The sequence below is a fragment of the Vulpes lagopus genome, chromosome 3 (assembly GCF_018345385.1).
Source record: "Vulpes lagopus strain Blue_001 chromosome 3, ASM1834538v1, whole genome shotgun sequence".
In the NCBI taxonomy this organism is placed as follows: domain Eukaryota; kingdom Metazoa; phylum Chordata; class Mammalia; order Carnivora; family Canidae; genus Vulpes; species Vulpes lagopus.
Window position 1 is genome coordinate 123,629,647 of NC_054826.1, and position 16,730 is coordinate 123,646,376.

At 43.6% G+C, this 16,730-nt stretch overlaps 1 protein-coding gene across 5 annotated transcripts in view; it reads right to left on the reverse strand.

The window, feature by feature from the left end:
• Positions 1-16,730, reverse strand: part of RBFOX1 (RNA binding fox-1 homolog 1) — a 1,434,482-nt gene that overhangs the window by 363,401 nt on the left and 1,054,351 nt on the right. Inside the window, exon 1 of one of the 5 annotated variants that reach the window (XM_041748016.1) lies at positions 2,707-3,158. The exons of the other annotated variants lie outside the window; for them this stretch is intronic. Coding sequence (XP_041603950.1) covers positions 2,707-2,850 — 144 coding nt within the window. The 5' untranslated portion in view covers positions 2,851-3,158. Of the gene's footprint in view, positions 1-2,706; positions 3,159-16,730 lie in introns of those variants that run through there. 5 annotated transcript variants of the gene reach the window in all.

The following is a 16,730-nucleotide window of genomic DNA, read 5'->3' on the forward strand; positions in this document are numbered from 1 at the left end:
CATTTATAAAACAGAATGATAAAGCCTCCGAAATAAGATCGTTGTGTTTTAATTATTTTCTTATGTAACTGGTGATCTGAAATGACAAGGACTCCGGAAATAGGATATTTCTAAATAATAATAAAATAAAATCTTTCTCATAAGGGCGTTATTTATTACAGACGTTTCCTGATTCATCCATCTGATCAGCATACTCTGAGGGTACACATTAGCCCTCTGATCATCGAAATTAAATAGAGGTACAGTCTATAGAGATAGCTATAGATTAACAGCAGATAGGAAATAAAGTGGGGATGTATGGATAGAAGACAACGTATAGATGGTATCAGTAAGTGGTCTGTGGAGACTGAAGGGAACTACTTCACACCCTCCATCAGCCAATTGTCCAGACTGTTCCATAAAAGCAATGACAGGAGACTTCTACACAAACCGTCATGGCAACACCGAGGGGTAGAGATGACCTGAAGGTATGGCTCTCCCACCCTGACCATGAGCCTTAGGCAGGATGGGAGGTGTGGCTAGAAAACCCGATTCTCAACCAGACAGGCAAAAATAATTGTCTGCCTGTACTGTACTTTAGACATTTAGTGAAACTCAGAAAAAATACACACGTGCACACACACACATACATACACACACATCGCCTTCTGATGCTGTGTCACAGTATCCTTTTCTCAACACTTTCCCTGAAAGCCTTACAAGCCCTTTCTGGAGGGGGGGGGTTGCTGCCCAAAGCACATTTCAAAACCCACCTCCATCTATCTTCATATGGAGCCATGATGCTGCTTTAGTCACTTCTAAATATTTGTTATGGCTGCCAACATTCCCTCTGAGCCTCCCCTTTCCTGGGCAGGAGTGTTTTCCCTCCTAGAAGAGACTGCCTGGAGGATGCTGAGGACATCTGCATTTATCCCATGGACTTGTCCTTTTCATGGCAAGAATAACCTCTCACTCAAACTCCCTGCCTTCTCTCCTAAGTTGTGCCTAAATGAGCAAGCCAATTTAACAATCTAGAAGGATGAAACATCAATTTATTAAAAAAAAAAGAGTAGTACACAAAGAAACAGTGAGAACACCAAATACCTATGGCACTGTACTTTTAAGTGATGCTGTTCAAATTAATTAATAAATAACATGAAAGAAGCGAACAGAGGAGGCAAAAGATCAACTCATATTAATAATTTGATTCAATTCAATTGAGGCTTAGCATTTGTAGAAACGCTCATTAGGCTACTCTTCTGGTGGGTAACTGGTGTAAAACACACACACACACACACACACACACAGAGGCATTCACAGCAAAGGTACAGAGAGGGTAAAAGCAGATGAATCATATAATATGTTACCAATAGGCTCTTGGGAGATGTTTCCTGGCACAATTTACTTAATGAGAAATGGAATAAAACAATATTTAAAAGGATAAACCAATTTGTTACTAAGATATTCAAACAACAAAAAGAAAAGGCTGTTCTCCAAAAGACTTCCAAACAGAAAATATGCCTTAGAAACATTCTCTGGAGGCAACCAACTTGATAACAAATTACCCAAATGTTCCAAACCGAATTTTGGCATCTTACGAATACATATATTCCTACAACACAGACTGAAATTGAGGGGTCTTTGGAGAAGGAGGCCCCTCTGAACACTTGTGAAGGAAGTTTTGTCAGCTACAACCACACACAGTTAACAAATGGTACTCTTAAAGGGGGTCCCTCGAAAAACAGATAAAATGACTACAACCACGGTTAACTCTTCACAGAACAGGACGGCGATGCCGGGAAGGGAACAGGACTCTACCTTCGTGACAAAATCCTCCTAACCCTGCCCATTCACATGGACAGCCTCTGCCCAGAGACAGACAGCTGGACCCGTCCCCTCACCAGGCGACGTGGGGCTGCTTCCCAAGCCCAGCAACCGTTTTAGGCAGCAGCCCTCCTAGTAAAGAGGGAAAGACAGTGAGGGTCCAAGGCAAACAGAGAAAGAGCGAGAGGAACACAATGAGAGATTCCGACATGTACACAGAATGGAAAATAAAACAAACAGAATCCCTCAATAAGACCATTAAGGGGGAGTGGAGGAGGGAAGGGAAAAAAAAAAAAAAGCCTTTACACATGCCAACAAAGACAGCATCCTAAACCACTGCCTTCATCACAGCATGGCCAGAGAGTTTGGAGGCAGATTCCAGGGCTGACACGCTCCAGAAACCCAAAGGCTCAGATCCCAAGCGGACTGAATAAAGCACAACCCAGACAAACTTAAGAAAACAAAAATACTGAGCACACACACGCATACATGGTTTTTTTTTTTTTTATTTTTTTCCCCTCACTCCCTCTTAAAACAGCTAAATTCAAACTCCAGGCATGCGAGCGCCTCCACACAGATCCAAACTCTCAGCATCAAAGGGTCTTAGACTCAGGCCGCCACCGGACCGCAGACACCAGAGAGATGGCAAGTCAGGAAAATGCAGTTTTAAACTCCCAGGCACCCAGGCTCCGAATGGGGCAACGTGTGCAGAGAGGTGCAAAGCCAGCGGGGCGCGGGCGCAGGGAGCCACCCCTCCCGCCCGAAAGCACAAGCCCCCTCCCCACCCACCCACCCACCCACCTCCCCACCCACCCACCCAAGGTGCAAAGGCGCAGCCCAGTGCTGCGGGTACCCAGTCCGCGGAGCCCGGGAGGCAGCCACCGAGGGAAGAGCGCGCCTTACCTGCTGTAAGTACATAAAAGTCAAGGCACACGAGAGCTGGGGACACATGCCCACGTTGGGGAGCGCCACGCAGGTGGCCCCCGTCAGAGGATGCTGCATCGTGTCTCTCTGGCGCCCGCCGAGCACGAGTGGGGACGCTCGCATGCAACCGCGCCGCTCTTTGCACTGGTCGCTACAATTTTGTTTTTTTCCTCCTTTTTAATTCTGCTGATTATCTAAGTCAAAACCCGGTGGCCGTCCCTCCTCTGCTCGCTCTCCCTCCCCCCGCCGCACCCGCGCGCCAGTCCCTCCTCGCTGGCTTCCTTCCCTTCGGGTTTTGCTAGATGGTGGCGTTCATCTGCCTCCAACTAAGACACTCGAGAGAGAGGAGAGAGAGAGAGAGAGAGGGAGAGAGGAGAGAGGGGGCCAGGAAACTATTTTGGGGCCGTGGTGGCTGTGCCCTTTCCCCGGCCTGTTGGGCCTGCTTTCCGATGCCCCGAAAAGTGGACAGTGCCCCCCACCCCACGCGCCCACCCCCAACCCCCTCCCCAACCCGGAAGATGACAAGCACAGGCAGAGGCAACTTGTAGGGAAGGGGGAGAGGGTGGATGCCCTCCTGGAGATGCAGGGGGTGGGGTGGGGGGGTGGGGGAGAAAGCTAGGGGCCAGAGAGAGAGGGAGAGAGAGGGAGGGAGGGGAGAAAGGAGAGAGAGAGAGAGAGATTTGACTCACACTGAGGCTCACTCCGTTGGTGCTGATGCTGCGCGCCTCCTCATTTGTCAAATGGGTCCAGGGGCAGGGTTGCTTTTTTTTTCCCCTCCCCTCTGCCTTTTTTTTTTCCTCTCTCTCTCTCTCTCTCTCTCTCTCTCTTTTCCTCCCCTCTAAAACGACTCACCAAAATTCAAATTGTGTCTGCTACAGAATCTCCGCGGGGCGGGCGAGGCAGCGAGAGAGCGCCCCACATCGCCAGCCTGCGCCAGCGCCGGGCCAGGGGCACAATTAAGGCGATTGCCCAGCTGGGACCCGGACTCCCGGATTTGGGTGGCGGGCTGCTGGCCCGGCTCTTTGGCAAATAAACACAGAAATGGGATTTTCCCCCCCTTGCAAGAGCGCTGAGACGGCGGCGGCGCCTGGGGCTGGGGGCATGGGGAGCTGGGGGCTGCAGCGCCCCAGGGCGGGGTGGCTCCGGGGGGGCCTCCACCCTCACCCCCACCCTCACCTCCGGCGGAGAGGCGAGGCGGCGAGGCGCCCCTAGGCTCCGGGGTGCAGCCTTGGCTCTGCAGGCATCAGCGAGCCCTGCAAGCAGCCCGAGCGGCTGAATGGGGAAACCGCCCTGGCTGGCCTGGAAGTCAAGCCTGTTGGACTAACTACCAAGCCAGCACCCCCCCCCGCCCCCGCCCTCCAGGGGTGAATGCAAGGGGCTCAGAATCCTTGCTCTTCTCAAATTAAAAAAAAAAAAAAATGCACAGGGTGGGGAAGTCGGTGTCTGATAAGCCATTACTCCGTGGGCTGCAGCGGGCAAATTACAACGGTTTATTTATTTTATTTTGTTCTTGCCTGACCAGCCCTCGTTGGCCAAATTAGCATTCCGCTCTTGCACAGGGGTCTCCCCCTTCCCTTTATTTTATGAAGTAATAATTATTCATTAGTAGCTTTCGTTACTCTTTATGCAATAAAATAGGATGTGATCTGCAAATCAAAAGAAAATATTAAGACTCTAACGCATCGTTGGTCCCCACAGGAAAAAGAAAGAAAAAAAAAAGCACATTCTTGGCAGCGGTAAAATCATGATCAGGAATAGTAGCCATATTTTTTGAGATATGTTTTGACCCAGTGATTGGATTTTCTTTTTGTTTTTCGGAGTGAGAGGCTGTCAGAACATTGTCTTTTTTTGATTCTTGGGTTCCCTGCAAGAGACCTGGCTGGGGGCTTGCTACTGGCTTGCAGGGTAGAGCACATCTCGAGAGTGATGAGAGCCTCCCTACCTCCCCCTCCCAGGAGGGAGGACCTAAGGGAGGACCAGGGGATGCCTCAGGGGGGACATCCCCACTGACCCCTCCACGAGCCTCCTGGACACAACTCTCAGCCAAAGGACAGCTTCTCAACTGAACCATCAGCTTGAAAGGCACAACTCACTTTGCAGGCTAATCAAAATGCTTTCCGAAGAAAAGGAAATTAATTATTCTACAGCTCCATTTTTTTGTTGTTCTGTTTTGAAACACCATCGATAACTCTAAAGTCTTTGCTCTGCCAACAAGAGGCCCCGACCAGGCTGTTTCCTTCTACTCACTTTGCAAAACCGGTCCTTCCAACACCCAGGGACTCAGACATTCCATCCATTTGGAGGGGGCACACTGGGCATGTTTAACCTGAGGCAGAAGTTGCTATGGGGCTTGGGGGGGGTTGGGCTAGTATTTTATGCTGCTGTGTGTGTTTGGGGGGGCAATGTTTAGTTCGAAAAACCCTTGCTATATGTTGTCTAACAAATCACATTCACTGGACAAGGTCTGATTCACAAATAAACTGTTTCACTCTTTTTTTTTTCTTCTTTCTTACTTTCTGCTTGTCTTTTATTTATTTATTTTATTTTGCAATCCACAAAACCAAAAAGAAAGCCGCTCCACAAAACACACAGGGAATAAAACGTCAAAGACTCTTCCTTTTGACCCGCCCCCCCCCCACTCTCCTTCCCATGCTTTCCAGTTTGCTGTACTGACAGGGGTTCACCCTGCTTTTCCTTCATTTTTTTTTTTTCTTGCTGGCAATGGAAAAGCTTGCAGATGCCCCAAGAAGAGGACAGAATTTTCCCTTCAGCTCATTTTCATAAGAAACACGATAAATAATACATGGCACTTTAATAAGACCTTATCTGAATGGTTTAATGAAAAACAAATACATTTTGTAAAGAACCAATAACTGTTCTCGGCTGCACTGAGCCAACACTGGTTTTCCGGTCCTTTTTCTCTCCAAAGTTGAAAACCCTCAGTGGTGACTGGATTCCTGCAGACCCATTTTGCAATAATGGCTCAGACTTCTCCTTAAACCGAGGTCTTCACAGCCGGGCACGCCGGAAGTATGCACAATGAATCAATGGCATCCAGACCTTCTAAATCCACCTCAAAATTATATGGAGCCATTCTCTGGATGGCCAAGCCTGAACGTTCCTGCACAAGCGCATGCAAACAGCATGGCACACAGAGACGAGCACACCCTCCCCACGCCCCCACCACGGCAACCACATAAAGGATCAGACAGGGAAGATTTTACAGCTAATATCAGTGCATGTTAATCAGGAACAGAGCATCCGATGACCCCAAATCAAAGGGTAATGCCGTATCTGCAAACACTGTTCACTTGATGACAAAATGCTGCCGGCCTTTCAAGCAGCATCTGGGGATGCTGGATTTGAATTCCATCTCAACGGAGACTGGGAAAGAGCCACATCAATGCCACTGGCCCCAGAGGATTCCTCTACATCAATAAATGGGAGAAGTGGGGAAAGAGAATACTTGTCTGTCTCTACAAGGAATCCCCGGGCACTCAGGATCACTTGGGTGTATACAGTGCATGTCCATTCAAGGGCCACCCTCCTGCCTTTCAGCTGCAAGGACCCTTAATTGAATGGTCGCACGTCCCCTGTAGGGAGCAGAGAGTGCCAGAAAGCCAGCGATGAACAATGGCATCTTCAAAATGAAAGTTCCTTAGGCACAAGGCCACTGCTCAAGTTTTAATTTGACCCACACGACAGTGTTTGCAACTTTTTCCTTCCCTCAAATCTGCTAGCTATTTAAAAGAATAAAAGAAATCACTTTATTTTTTCGTCTCTTTCATAGATTCTTACGGTAACTTCCTAAGGCTGTCAAAAGAGCAGGCATTTCACTCAAGTAGAATCTTCTATGGGGGTTTTCAGGCCCCAAGCAAGAAGGATTCTTTCTGGTTAAACAGAAAGCAGGACTTCTTGATCTTAAATGTCATTATCTGGGGTGGGGTGGGCTCCCTGACCTGTCCCAGGAGCGGCTCAGATTCGTTTTATTCTCGCTCCCACATTTCGATAGGGGCCCCTTCCTAGTCCAGTCTTCAGGAAGGTGAGAATTCAAGTGTCTGCAGAAAACCTTATCTTTGTCACAAGCACTTTGAGTCACCTACTTGTTCAAATGCTTGGACATTGACTGCGTTCCAGGCTGTGTCCTAGCCAGTTTTTTCATCTGTAAAATGGGACTAATAATAGCTCCCTTGCAGAATTGCAGCAAGTCTCGGAGTTCTTTTCTTCCCTCATCCATGGACTGTCACAACCAAAATTTAAAAACGGTGGAGAGATTGCATGAAATTAGCAACTTAAAAATTGTTTGCCAAGTTAGTACACACACACACACACAGACGCATGCACACAAATACACACTCACACACACCATCTGTCATCATCACCATTTCATAAAGGAAAGGGCATTTTATACCAAAAAGTAAGAAGGACATAATCTCAAAATAAAGGACAGCCCTTCAAATTGATTAAATTTAGGTCTATTAAAAATTTCACTAAATTGCCCTTAATTTTCTCATTTAGCTGCAGTCTGTTGAAAATGTCATTATGGAGTCAGATGAATCTGTGGATCAGCATTTGGGAACCACCGAGATAATGAATGTAAAGTGCTTCCGAGCACGGGATCTGGCACACTGAGGATCAACAATACATGCTCACCCTTGTGGGGATGCTCGGAAACAGGGAGCAACTACCCTCATTAGGCCTGGATGACCCTCCTCCTCACCCCTTGCTCATTTCCTAGTTTCCTGCACCACAGGGTCACATGCCTTTCCCAAGGAGGGAGCTTAATAAAAGTCAGATGAGTTGAATTCATAGAATCATCAGAGTTTATTTACTTTCCTCAATGACAGAGTGGTTGCAGCCCCATTCATTCAAGGCCACCTGAAATAGGATAGCTGTGATGGAGGATTTGGGAACTCTTTCTGGCCCATAGGAGGCCATGCAGTATCCTTTCTGTGCAGTGGGGGATACATCTTTTGGGGTCTCACTGCTTGGGTGTGGAGTCCCGGCTCTGTCTTAGGCTCCTTTGGCTGGCTGCTGTTAAATACCTATGGAGTTAAAAGCTCTTAAAATCTTAGTTTCATTCTAACAGAGAAAGATAATAATTTTGCCTTCCTAATTTAGTTGTTAAAAGATAAAATAATGTAATACACATGAGTTCTGAGATCGGTGCATATTACCTAGCAACGACTCAGTACACACTAGCAACTATTATTATGGATTACTTTTATTCTCAGTCCCTGACTAGTTGATGACATAGACATTCCTCGTTTTTTTTGCTAAAAATTACACAAACAACACCAACAAAGTCAGTGTATTTTTGAAACAACTAACTACGAGTGTATTTTTTTTTTCTGGAGAATTCTTTCAAATGATACGGCATTTATACGAAAATGTGTAGACATCACCTTTCTGCCCTGGGCTTCTTGAGTATGACAGTTTATTTAACCCTGCCAGTGCATCAGATGAGCACAAACTTTCATATTAGTCCTTGTCAACTGAATTCTTCTCATAAAATTTCAGGTCAAGGATTTTGATAGTTTTTAAGGACTGACTAGGGTAACTCATGCAAAGAGACTGCTTCTGGCAAATATGCTTATTTTTTGGACCTCCCCAAATGTTGTAAAGTAGGTTTTCATTGCTCCAGTTTATATAAGAAGGGACCGAGACTACAGGAGTGCACACTTGGACCTGCTAATCAGGAATGAGGGCAATGTTTACAATCAGGGCTATTGAAAAACAGAAAATTCAGAATATATTCTTTTCATCATCGTGTTGTTCCGTAGTAGTAGAGACGCTTCTTCCAAATCATCGTTGTCATCACCAACATTTTATTTATCATTGTTTGCAATATCTAAACCTTGCAAGCACTGCTCTAGAACATTATTCTATGTCTGCACAGCTGCAAGATCTCCTCTTTCAGGAATCTATCAGTCCTCCTGGCCACCAAACTTTAGAGTATGAAACTTCCCTGGCTTTCTAGTCCCTCCTTGATTACAGGAGGATTAAGTCCCAAACCCATTCACAATCTACCTTAAGCTCTTCTAAATAAATACATCCATACATCCATCCATACATCTAAAAAAAAGAGGAAGAAAAGAAAACACGTTCATTTGCCAACACCTTCCTATTATCACCTCTGACAAAAGTTGCAAGTTATATTGACAATATTCTATCAAAGCAGCTAACTGGCACCCCTCAAGAGAGACCCAAGACACACCAGACAGAACCCCAAATTTAAAAATAACAGAGCAAGCAAATAACCTAAGTTCCCATAGGAGTTTTCCTGAAATAATAGGTTCCAGGAGGTGATGCTAAGGGAGAGTGCAATGTTTGGCACTTGAGAGGGTGGGAGTCTGATTCCAGTGCATAGGACAGAATGTAAGAGCGTGGGACAAGGGACAGTAGGCGGCAGAGACAAAAACAGCTAAGTGGTGATTTCTCCTAATGAACAAGTGGGTGGGAAGGTCTACTTTGGGAAGCCTCCACACCCCACCCACTCTCTGTGTTGTGACTTTCTGGATGGAACTCGAGCAAATCTGAAGGCAAACAAAGCCTGCAGAAGATTCTATTTTTCCTCTGTAATAAGCCTTGTTACAAGGTTCTTTGACCCCATAAATGCTCAGAAATATTTATCTTTATGCAACATGAGTCACCTTAAGAATCTCCTACTAGAAGTGACTTCACCTCTAACATCTCAAATTCTGGAATCATCCCTTTTGACCTTAACCTGCACAAGGTCCTGTCTTGGCACACAGGCAAGAGCAACCACGGGGATCCTCAGTCCCTGGCGTCACCAGCACACCTTCAAGGGCTGTTGGTGCTGAACTAGGAAGGATGTCAGGACTCAAAATTGGGTCAATTTGAAAAAATCAGAAGGCTACATAGCAAATGCATCAGATACTCAGCAGAAAAACCTTCCTGGTTCTCAAGATCTTACCGCACCAAACACACAGTCTCTGAGTTTCTAAGTCTTAGTCCCCAAACCACAATTTCCATGTATGGGCACCTCACACGTCTACAACCTCATCTGACCTGCTAGTTCAGGGTTTTCTATTCCCGGTCTTTGGACTCCATCACAAGAACCCATATATGAAGCTCTCAGCCTCTCATCATATTCTGCAACACATCCACTTATAAAAGGCATTTTTGAGTTTAGTAGACAGAATACTGTGGAAGTGTAAGGAAGATTAAATAGGAAAAGATATTCTCATCTTAGAAGCACAATTCTAGAAAGACTGGTGTGTATTGTATCCATGCAAATGTCAGTTAGTTATCCTACCACCATTGACTTTGATTCAACTCTCCTGGGTCTAGACTTTCTCTGCCATACTCCTTTCTCTTCTTCCTCTGCCCAGAGGGGACCAGAGAGCAAATTCTCATTCCCACCTCTTTGTCCCACATTTTTCTGCTCCTGGAAAGCTTGTCATCAGCTGCCTCTGTTCCCTTCAGTGGGTTCCTTCTATCCCAAGTTTGTATCAAGCCATTTCCAGATGATTTCCTGTGTCCACTCTTAAAAGAAAAGCATTTCTTTCACCTGGTTTCAGGTAGAATAATTCAACACACTTTGAGCACAGTGGCACGTATGAGAAAACTGTGTATTTCTCTGGCTGGACCTTCCTATGTGCTCCCACGGCAGGATTCTTATGTTCTCCATAACACAAACTTTCATATTAGTCCTTGTCAACTGAATTCTTCTCATAAAATTTCAGATCAAGGATTTTGTTACTTTTTGAGGACTGACTAGGGTAACTCATGCAAAGAGACTGCTTCTGGCCAATATGCTTATTTTTGGACCTCTCCAAACATTGTAAAGTAGGTTTTCATCGCTACAGTTTATATAAGAAGGGGCTGAGGCTGCAAGAGTGTACACCTGGGCCTTGTGTACACCTACAACATCTTGTCTGGTGTCATCTTGTGCTTTGTAGGTCTCTTAACTTGTGTACCCCATTTGTCATCACCTTACATCACCCACATCACATCATGGCTATGCTACTTTGCACATATCTGTGAAGGTTTTGTAGCAGACTCCACAGAATCTTCCTCACCTCCACAGCCCTGTCCCCTCCTCATGGGTTACTCCTCAGGAATGATCACGGACCTCAAACAGCCTCCTGCATGTGTCAGGACAAAAGTCCTATCTTGTTGCTGTCTTAACATCCCCCCTAGACAAAACACGTGCACATGCTTCTCTTCCTCTGTGGACTTGCCTGCTTGTTAATGGAAGCACCTCCCTTCCATTTAGTTAACCTTGAAACATCAACATTTGCCCTTCACACCTCCCTCCATTGCTTTGAATAGTCAATTGATTCCCAAGTCACATCATTTTTAATTCTCTGAGCTCCAACTAAGAAACCTCTCTCGATTTTCCATTACTCCTGTCCCAGTGCATCACATTATTCTCTTTAGGCTAGATTAAAAAAAAAAAAAAAAAGAGCAGTGCTTCCCTAATTGGTTCCTTTGCTTCTGGCCTCAGTTCTTCCCAACTCACACTCCACATTGACTCCATAGGGGAATTTTAAATAGACAAAACCAAACACATCAATCTTCTGCTCAAAAGGCATCACTGACCCCTCCCATTGCTGAGGTCATGATATTAAATGCTTTAACCTGTGCTGCACCTCCTATCTTCTACATAACTAGCACTTTCTTTTCTGTACCTCCCTTTTTCCAGATTCTGGTCACCTCGTACCTAGTCTTGTAATTGCTTATGCCCAGTGCATATTAATACATCTACAAATATATGTTCTTTGGCTGAGACTGCTTTAATGATATGAGTGTACAAATCCAAGAATGCCCAGTGCGTAATTAAAAAATCCCAGAATGAAACATGCATCTTTGTACATTTTGCAGTGTCGAGATGTAGATGAGGATGGCAGTACCTACGTGTGTTTCCCTTTATTCTTCACTGGGGCAGTGCTGGTACATACTGATAGCACCATGTTACCCATGAGGCTACTGGTACTTGGGGGGGCATATGTAAGCTTTTTGCATATAAATGGGTCAGCCACAGTGTTGACAGTTTCTTGTCTATTTACTATTTCCTGCCATTCCATTCTTTGCATACTGACATGCACGTGCTCCATGAGAACTTTATTTTCCCTCCCCAAAGTTGCATCCACATCACCTGAGAATATCACCAAGTTTAATGCAGTGGATGTTTGTTAAATATTGGTCAAATAAATGAAAATATTTAGAAATGGCAATACAACTCTCTTCCACTTCCACACTCCTGAGATCCATTTCATTCTCACTGACTGATTCATTCATTTAGTCGCTCATCACCTACGTCTCGCATGTATGTGCTGTACCTAGCATGGTGCTGATCCAGGAGATACACTGACCAACAAAGCTGGAGATGAAGTTCATATCCTAGATTAACCTGACAGTTTTAGGTCATCTGGTATAGAAAACTACCTTTTGTAACTCTATATCAGCATGTGAATCAGCATTTTCTCACTATTATGCAACAAATGAAAAGACTGAAGTAAATTGGATTATGATGCTAATTGAAAACAATATTAGTTATCCATACTCCCAATTCCAAATATTGGTGTTCATCAAAATAACCTCATTCTTCTCACTGATTGGCTTTATAATAAATGTTTCACATTTACATTTATAAAATGCATCTCTATTCTACTACCGCTTTCATCTGTATTTTAAATGAAATTTTAAGGAAATTTCTTTGAAGAAGGGTTACTGAGTATAATGGTATAAATGGTGCTGGTATAAATGTGCTCATGTTTGAGAACCACTGGTTGACTTGTGACACTGTGAGGCTTAGATCATAGGTTTTCCTTCTCACAGAAAAAAAAAAAAAGAATTAAAAGGGCATGTTCTGGGGCCACAGAGCTTAATCTAACTATATACTGCCTTTTTAAATAGGACAGTGGATATAATAAGGACTGGGGGATCCCCGGGTGGCTCAGCGGTTTAGCGCCTGCCTTTGGCCCAGGGTGTGATCCTGGAGTCCTGGGATCGAGACCCATATCAGGCTGCCTGCATGGAGCCTGCTTCTTCCTCTGCCTGTGTCTCTGCCTCTCTCTCTCTCTCTGTGTCTTTCACGAATAAATAAAACAACAACAACAACAAAAAGACTGGGAGGCAGATTGTCCAGCTTCTAATCTTGGATCTGTTTTGTACCAGCTGGCTGACTTTTGGGAAGTTACTTAAACATCCTGGGTCATGGGGTCCTAATTTATAAATGAAAAAATCATTTTTTCATAAATTAATAGCATTGGATTATATATATATATATATATATATATATATATATATATATATATATATCTGTACTAGTTGTTAGTACAACTCCTGGCATCTAGTAAATCCACTGTGCATGTTAGCTTCACAGATGCATGGTGATGATGATGGTGGTAGTAGTGGTGGCGGTAATAACAGAGATAGAGATGGTGATGGTGATGGTGGTGGTGGTGACCATACTGGTGATGGTGGTCATGATGATGATGATGATGATGATGCTGGTGGTGGCGGTGATGGTAATGCTGATAGACATGTGTTGGTGTTAATGATAGTGATATGGTTATTGGTTGGGAACACAAGAGTAGGGCAATACAAACTGGCCTCTGTGGGAAAGACAGCTCCAATCACTCAAAAAACAGAGCCATTTTTTTTTTCTCTTTCAGGGCAGCCCATTGCTAGTTCACTATCCTGCCCTTCTCTCTTAACTCTAGTGTTTCCAGCTAAGGAAACAATTGGAGTCACAGCCACCACCTTGCCTCTCCCTACTTTCCCTCCTTATAACTGGGCCACAGACATCTCTAAGGAGCCTCTCTTGTATAGCAAGCAGGAGCTGACACCACTATTCTTCTGGGCAACGCTGGGGGATGTTAATATTTTATGACCTCTTTAGTGAAAACACCAAACTCCAGGGTGCTGATACTTCCTCTAATATCACTTAGATTCTCAGCAGGCTTCCACCCTCCTTTCTCAACTCCTGCTTCTCACCAGTCAAGCCATTCCAGTATTTTTTTTCCCTTAGAGCCATTGTTCTATCAAGATCCACATAATTCCAAGAAATGTCATAAAAAATAACAGCAAAGCTAAGAATCATTGAATACTTACTGTGTGATAGGTGCTATGCCAAGTATTTTACCTTCATTGTCACATTTCATCTACCCAGAAACCCAGTAAGAAGTAATCTGACCATTTCCATTTTACAGATGAGAAAACTGAGGGTAGAAGAAGATAGATGACATTTAAATCCATATGCTCAAGCCTTAACTCCAGTCAGTGTGATTTCCTTGCCTCTAACCTTCTACTTTATTGCATAATGCACTTCTAAAAGTGGGGTTTAAAGCAGAATGTTTGAAAGTTGAATAATCAGTATAAGAGTTTTCTGAGAGCTGGTTCTTTCTCCAAAAATTAAACTGGATTACAAAATTGCAAACTATGGTTCTGGTATATGCTGCCTCTCCTAGGAACTCTGAGGGCATCTTAAACCACCAGGGTTTTCCTGTGGCCATGGAAACCTGGGCCAGGGTGGAGAAAGCTCAGGCCTTGACTCAATGCCTAAAGGAAGTCTAGGTGACTGTCTTTCCCCCTTTCCTTTTCATAGCACATGTAAAAATGGATCTCAGCAAAAATACTGAAATTTGAATTTGAGTTTTGGTCAAACAAACAACCATATCAACAACTAGTTTATTGCCTGCCTCATTGGAACTGCATCAACCAACTCTGGAAATACAACTAGGGAAGAATAGTTTGCAAAGCAGAGAAATGCATATAAAATGGGGGTGGGGGGAAGAGTAAGATATAAGTCCACATTTATATGGAATGACCCCATATATGTAAAGTCAACATATATCTATATCTCTACTTCTAAGTTTGTCACCTTCTAATCTAAAGCTATATGTTCTAGATACTTCTAAAGTACATAGATACTTCTAAAGCTTCGAGGAAACACCTTGAATGCTAATAGTAGAATTGAGACTACTGGTGACTTTTATTTTATTTTTTTTCATGCTACTTGCATTAACCAAGTTTTCTGTAATGCACATAGGATACTTTCATGATAAGAAACAAGGTTTCTCCTTCCTCCTCCCTCTTCTTCTCATTTTTTTCTTCAAGCATTCCAAAGTGCAGAGTGAAAACACCTCCTCCACATCACAGGCCAGGTCAGAGCCTCACCGTGGTCAGAATGGGGGCACGGTCTGCCAGGAATGAGCTTTGACTTCCTTACCATCCTAGCTCTTTAGAGATAATGTGATGGTGATTCTAGAATGAAGAACAGAGCATCCCTGCACAACTTCTGAGCTTTGCCGCCCTCCATGTTAGCCTAATTATAGTCACCAAAGAACTTTCTTTCTCATCTCTCCAGGTCCTGTGTGACAGCTCATCATTCCAGTGGCATTTTTGTCGGGAAAACCTCATTTCTATTTTTATTATGAGGACTGCTTGTCTTTACTAGCTCTTTGTACATAGATCAAGACATTATGAAGACCTGCACTTTCCTCAGGCAAATGAGAATTACTAATTTTCTCTCTCTATTAAGTACTCTGCTATCTCCATCAGCTTCACCAATATTTATTTCACGTGTCCACCATGAGAATCCAGGGACAAGGTTAACCTGTTCAGCACCACACATCTTCACACTCCAAAGGCTACTATCCTTATGGAGTGCACTCATTTTCAACAGAGAAAGTAGCCATGCAAGCTTCACTCTTAACCTATGGAGACAAGATCTTGTTTAATGTATGATGTCCAAATTCTCATCCTGCCACTTTTGAGCATTATCATGAGATGGGCTTTTCTTAAGGGAATGAAGTGAAGCCAGAACTCAGACTCCTCAAATACTGTAAAGCCACCTAAAAATTGTGTGATGTTCAAGGCAGAAAGGCATGGAAGTTGGATCATGTTCCCCTTAGCCAAAGTCGTATCTCCTAATGGTGCTGGTGATAAACATTTACCTAATAGCAGAGGTAAATGCTGAGCATTCTAAAAATGATTTACATACATTATTTTACTTAATCCCCATGCCAAAATCTATATTCATGCATTCACTCATTCATTCCTTGTTTAATTCATATATAAATATTTATAGAGTGATGAATTATGTTCTGAGGGTCATGCACTGCTCCCAGTATATAGTGATTAGACACACAAATAAGCAAACAGAGAAACAAACAAAACTCAGGCTATTTACACTGATGGAGCTTAAAGTCTACTGGTAGAGACAGATTTTAAAAATCAATCAGTTTCTTATAAAACTAACATCCCAACAATTTTACTCTTGGGCATCGATCCCAAAGAAATGGAAACTTAGGTTCATACCAATATCTGCAGTTTTATTTATAATAGCTAAAAATAGGTATCAGTCCAAATGTCCTTCCACAGAGGCAAACAGTTAAATAAACTGTGGCACGTCCAAACTGTGGAATATTACTCAGCAATTAAAAGGAAGTATTGACACACAATAGCTTAGATGAACCTCCAGGAAATAATGCTCAGTAAAAAAAAAAAAAAAAAAAAGTCAACCCGAAAAGGTTATGCACAATATGGTTCCAATTTTGAAGAGTCTCAATTTTAAGATCAGTGCTTGCCAGGTGTTGGGGATCAGAGGAGGTAGGCATGGTTATTAGAGGACTGGGGAAGAATGCTTTGGGGATGGAACTGTACTGGATCTTGACTGTGGTAGAAGACCCACAAATCTACACATGCAATAGAAATGCATGGAACTAAATACACCTCCCCCTCCCAACACACACACACACACACACACACACACACACACACACATTATTGCAAGTATAAGTGGGCAAATCTGAGTAAGATCAGGGCATTGTATCAATGTCAATACTCTGGTTGTGGTATTGTATTATAGTTTTGCCAGATATTACCACTGGAGAAAACAAAGTAAAAGGTACATGGACTCTCTCAAGTTATTTCTTACAACTGTGTGTGACTCTACAATGATCTCAATAAAAATTTCCATTAAAAAACAAATCGCACAGTTAATTCCATAAGGCCAGTTGTGGTAAATG